This window comes from Mastomys coucha, unplaced genomic scaffold (genome assembly GCF_008632895.1).
Source record: "Mastomys coucha isolate ucsf_1 unplaced genomic scaffold, UCSF_Mcou_1 pScaffold22, whole genome shotgun sequence".
NCBI classification, from domain to species: domain Eukaryota; kingdom Metazoa; phylum Chordata; class Mammalia; order Rodentia; family Muridae; genus Mastomys; species Mastomys coucha.
Window position 1 is genome coordinate 122,645,625 of NW_022196905.1, and position 5,738 is coordinate 122,651,362.

A 5,738-nucleotide genomic window follows, 5' to 3' on the forward strand; every position below is an offset into this window, starting at 1 on the left:
TTGTCAAAGCCGAATCCCGTGCACACCTGGCCAGAACCCATCATCCCGCTGAACAAGGGACCCCGTAAGAAACCCCAGTCCGTGGCAGATCCTCTTTTTGCTGCTTTTGGATCAAGATGTAGAACTCTTGGCTGCTCCAGCACCATGTCTGCCTGCACACTGCCATGCTTTCTACCATGATGATAATGGATTGAACCTCTGAAACTGTAAGCCAGCCCCAGCTAAAATGTTTGCCTTTATAAGAGTTGCCTTGGTCACGGTGTCTGTTAACAGCAATGTAACCCTAACTAAGACATCTTCGTAGTTTAGGTATAGTATTCTGCTAACGAGATCACCAAACTTTTATCAAACTGGTTTCCTAATGTCAGATGTAGACACTGCTTCTAATTCCTGGCTAATGTATGCTGTGTCCCATCAGATGTCCTGATGATGTATCTAATGTATGCTGTGTCCCATCAGATGTCCTGATGATGTATCTAATGTATGCTGTGTCCCATCAGATGTTCTGATGATGTATCTAATGTATGCTGTGTCCCATCAGATGTCCTGATGATGTATCTAATGTATGCTGTGGCCCATCAGATGTTCTGATGATGTATCTAATGTATGCTGTGTCCCATCAGATGTCCTGATGATGTATCTAATGTATGCTGTGTCCCATCAGATGTCCTGATGATGTATCTAATGTATGCTGTAGCCCATCAGATGTCCTGATTGATGTATCTAATGTATGCTGTGGCCCATCAGATGTCCTGATGATGTATCTAATGTATGCTGTGTCCCATCAGATGTCCTGATGATGTATCTTTGCACATTTTCACAAAGGAGAAATTCTAGAAACTACACTTATTTGATCAACTGTATGCCCTACTGAGTACTTCTAAAATATGATGCCTGGGATATATGCTAGATTTTAGAAGGTGGGGAATGGAGGCTCTAGTCATATCCCCTATGACATTCTGTTTTGTCACCTGTTGTGGGTTGAATGGTGTTCCCCATAAAGATTTGTCACAAGTCTTAGCTTGTGGTCTCTGTGAATGTGGCCTCCTTCCCCGCAAGGGACCCAGGGTAGATGAATGCATAAGACACAGGAACACACATAGAAGAGGGGGCCGTGGGAAGGTTGGAGACAGAGACTCCAAAGATAAGGCAACATCCAAGAGCACTGGGGCCACCAGAACCTGAGAAGGGTCCGATACCTTCCCCTAGGGTCTTCCCGGGGCATGGCTCTGGGGCACCTTAGTGCATCTGCAAACATCTGGAGATGCAAGGGAGCAAGCTCCTGTGTGCTCAGTGTGAGACACTGAATCACAGAAGCTCGGAGGCCTGTGTACTCCGTGCCTCTCGCCATCTTCTTCTGCCCCAGCACTCGGTGTGGGTTGGGGTGGGGGTCGGGGGGGTCACATCCTACCTGTATCGGGCCACACACAGGTGCACCTTCCCCGAGCTGCTTTGCTTGGAGTTGTTAGAGTTCCGGTCATTGTCCATCTGTGAAGCAGTGACCATGGTTTCCATTAGTGATACTAAAGACTTTGCGTTCCACCCCCAGTCTGGGAAACGCTTATGAAGCGGGACCCACCTCCACAGACATCTGCTGGGAATCCTAAACATCGGCAGAGACTTGGGTGCCCTTCTGCCCCCACCCCCTGCTAAGACGCCTGAATGCCATGCCAAGTAGTGTGGAAGGCAGAGGTGACCATGTCCTCTGCTTCCAGAGCGCTCTTGCTGTGGAGGGCCAAATTCGACATCTCTAAGGGGCATTTGGGAAGACAAGGAGAGCCACAGTAAAGGAGACACCAGAGAGCTCTCATTTCACACATTGCTCTGCGTCTCTGGGTCTGCAGAGCTTAAGGATGCTGTGCCCAGAGTTCCCTGGGATGCGATAATCCCAGGGGCATGTGGTCTTTTCTCAGAGAGCTAAGAGGGAGACTGAGTAAGTGTCCTGAGGAAGGCAAGCTTCTCTCTCTCTGTCTCTCTTTCTGTCTCTCTGTCTGTCTCTGTCTCTCTCTCTGTCTCTCTCTCCGTCTCTCTCCATCTCTCTGTCTCTCTCTGTCTCTCTGCCTTTCTGTCTCTCTGTCTCTGTCTCTATCCATCTCTGTCTGTCTGTCTGTCTGTCTGTCTGTCTGTCTCTCTCTCTCTCTCTCTTTCTCTCTCTCTCTGTAATCCCTTCTCTGTGTGGAAGGCAGAGTGCTCCCCTTCATATTGCCAACCAAGCCACGCTACTCCTTCCTGGAAGTCCTCCAAGCACGACCCTGGGTTACTCGCAGAGACTAGAGCTACTGGAGAGACCAAAACCCACGTCTATCCTCTCCTCCCCAATCTCCCAGATCTACTCAAACCAACCAAGCTCCTGGTGTCTCAGCCATTCGGTTGACACCAAGGAGAAGTCCTCCTGGTTTCACAGCCCCTCCCTGTACTATCACAAGTCCACACATCCTGTTCTGCTTTCTTCAGAACCCTCACTGGGACCTGGCTGACCAGATGGTGACACAGTGCTGATAACCCCGCCCCCCTGGGTTTCCTCTGCTGGTCAACACTAGTGATTTCTGGCACCTGGTGAGTCACTAAGGGTGGGTGTAGAAAATTGATAAGAACAATGGAGGGGCCCAGGTGAGAGGGGAAAAAGGAGGGGAGTGGGGAAGGAAGATGGGGCGGGGCCGTAGGTGCCTCCAAGATACAGCCTAGAGCTGGCTAGGTGGGACTCACCTCGGATTCAAATCTGCATCTTGGGCTGCTGGATCGCAACAGGAAGGAGGGCTTCACACACGGAGACTCCAGCTTGTCCCCAGACAGCGGAATATAGTCACCAATCACAGAGTAGTGTCCAGTGGGGCCCTCGTGACCTGGTTGGGAACATGGGAATGGATGAGTGGACGAGGCGGGCGAGCCACCCATGTACTAATCCCCTCAGGGTGGTCTCACTGCAGCCCTGGTCTGGATCACTGTGGGCAGCATACAGGCTGGCTGTGCTGAGGGCCTGGTAGTGACGTGCTCTGAGACACAAGAAGGTCCAATCAGAAAGGGTCAGTGCATTCTCAGCATAGGGCCTTTCCCTTCTGTTGGCTTGAAATCGAGGGGTTGTGAGGTCCAGTGACCCCCCACAGCCTGAGACCAGGAGGAGTGTACCCACAGAACCAGGCACTATAATACGGAGAAGCAGAGTCTGGACTTTCTGTGACATCATCAAGGATACCTGAGTGAAGCTGTACCCAAGGCTACCCTGTAGCTTTCCCCCTCCTGCATGACAATTGCTTCTCTGCTCATATTGATGTATGTTAAAGTTCATCATCACTTTACCAGAAAAATTAAATTAAATTAAATTAAATTAAAACGTTGTGACCTGTCCAAGAGAAAAATTTTGCTGCTCCCATTAGCATGGAAAAACTTGAAGTGCCTTCCATCAAATAAGATAATCCAGGCACCAGAAGATGCAGAGCAAACTGGCCCAGTCACATGTAGACTCTGATAATGTCACAGTCCTAGAAGCAGAGAAGAGTAAGTGCTGGCCAGCTGGGCAAGAGAGCAGGAAGATGTTGCGGCATTCGTGGGAAGTCCTGAGCTTCCAGGTGAACAGGTTTAGGTCCTGCCATGCAACACTGCATCCCCAGCTAATCACACTATACTCTTCCCAAACACAGTCAGGAATCCTGTGCTCTGGGTCCCATGGCACATGAGCCCACCTTTAAGGGACCGTCTAGGTGAGCCAACAAGTTTAAATAGAGCTAGTTAGAAGAGCAGGGAGCACTTACAAAGAGCTACACCACAGAAGAAAATGCCTCTCACAGCAATACTTTACCTACATAAGCCTTATGGGGCAGGGGCTTCATAAGCCCTCATACAGCAGACATGAACTATCTCTAGAGTCTTAGAAAGGGAGGGGCCTTATGAGCCCCTTCATGACAGGAAGTTAATGGACCCAATCTTGTGCAGATCTCCTGTACAAAATCATAACTACTGAAAGATCAGTATGGCACCAGCCGCATTATGCCCAAGAAGATCAGCGCATACCTGTGGCTGGATTACAGGTATGAGCCTTTAATCTGGAGGGAGGGGCTCAGGGATAGCTCAATTGATAACGTTTGCCAAACCAGAATGAGAAATTGAGTTCTGTCTCCTGCACCCATGCAAGAAGCTAGACGTGGCAGTACACCCCCATAATCCAAGCACACCCCTGGGGCCACAGAGGCCAGCAGATCCCTGGGGTTCCCAGCCATCTAGGCTAATCTGCAAAACCCAGGCCAATGAGATTCCTGTCTTACAAAAGCAAGGTGGATGGTTCCTGAGGAACACCACCAGAGGTTGTCATCTGCTCTCTACATGCATGTACTCACACATGCATGTGCACCTTTACCCACACAAACATGTCCCCCCCCAACACAGGGAGAATGGGAGTATCTAAGCCACTCTATGAATGAGAAGCCTGGGTTGTCCTCAGTCGGTTGGTAGGTCCTCAGACACAGGCACCCTCCCAGAACCATTGGGAGCATCCATCACTTACCTTGGTGGATGGAGGTGGCTAGTCCATTCATGTACTGAGGGAAAGGCTTGCCAGGGGCCAAGGGAACATCCAGCAAGGCCACTGAGCTGCTGCCCAACAGGTCAATACTCCCAGTGTGTTGCCGGAACTTTTCCAGGTCCCGGGACAACAGGTTAAACTGCTCACTCTGCACACGGCATTTCTCTTCCAGCTCTCGGACCTTGGACTACACAGCAGAGGCAGAACAGTGGTCAACGAGAGGTAGTCAGCGGTGCAGATGTGCACGGGGCATGTGTGCCTTTTAAGAGTGTGTGCGTGCATATGATAGGCTGTGCGCCTGTGTATGGCAGGGTCTGCTTCCACCTCCACAGAACTGCAGTGTCTGGGAGCCCAGCCTCACAGGCAGCCTGGCTGTTGGCCACCATGAGGAGCCACATGTGCCAAGAAATCTTGCCATCGCTCAGCTCCCAGCCAAGCATGGATTGTTCCAGGCTCTGTGTGCAGCCTGGGCACTTTGTGGTTGGCATGACTGCTTGATATTTGGAGCATACGGCTGAAACAGCTCTGACTTGGGAACAGCCCAGCTACCAACCCATCATGCCATGCCATCTCAGTGGGTGCCCATCCCATGGGCCTGAAGACCCTGAAGAACACAGCTGGCAGCAACACCAGGGAATATCTACATGGTACTGGGTTAAAAACGCCACTGTCACTGGCCAACACCACCATGACACCGAGGGAAAGACAAGAACCTTTCAGGCAAACACATGGAAGAAAAGGGCAGCCAGCAAGCTCCCTCCTTGGGTACAGGTGTGGTAGGCTGCTCCTGAGTGCTGTGTGACTCTGTACTAAACCATCGGAGGGCTTAATCTGTGTGCTTCCTGCCGCTCTCATAAGAATGTGATACTGACATAGGTACCCAGCTGGTGTTCAATAGATTCTTGTTTTATTGTAGACGTGTGGGAATGCAGGGGGAAAATGGCTGAGTCAGTTTGCTACCTGGCTTGATCAGGGCTCAGGAGTGGACAGTCCCCATCCTCCTCCTCCTCTTTCTTTTATCCCTCTGCATCCTCTATCACCTCTGCCTTTTCTCTCTCCTCCTCTTCCTTTATCTCCTTTCTTTCTTTCTAATCTACATCCTCTGGCTGCTCTTGCAGAGCTTCACACCCTTTCTTCTTCCTCCTCTTTTACTTCCTCCCCCTCTTCCTTGTCCTCCCCCTCCTCTCTCACCCCTCCCCTTCTCTCCCACCTCCTCCCCTTC

At 50.7% G+C, this 5,738-nt stretch overlaps 1 protein-coding gene across 11 annotated transcripts in view; it reads right to left on the reverse strand.

The window, feature by feature from the left end:
* Positions 1-5,738, reverse strand: part of Rimbp2 (RIMS binding protein 2) — a 193,847-nt gene that overhangs the window by 43,826 nt on the left and 144,283 nt on the right. For all 11 annotated transcript variants that reach the window (XM_031338055.1, XM_031338058.1, XM_031338054.1 and 8 more), the window contains 3 exons: positions 4,499-4,703; positions 2,707-2,843; positions 1,412-1,488 (listed from right to left, as the gene is read on the reverse strand). In XM_031338055.1, the coding sequence (XP_031193915.1) occupies positions 1,412-1,488; positions 2,707-2,843; positions 4,499-4,703 (419 nt within the window). The remainder of the gene's footprint in view (positions 1-1,411; positions 1,489-2,706; positions 2,844-4,498; positions 4,704-5,738) is intronic.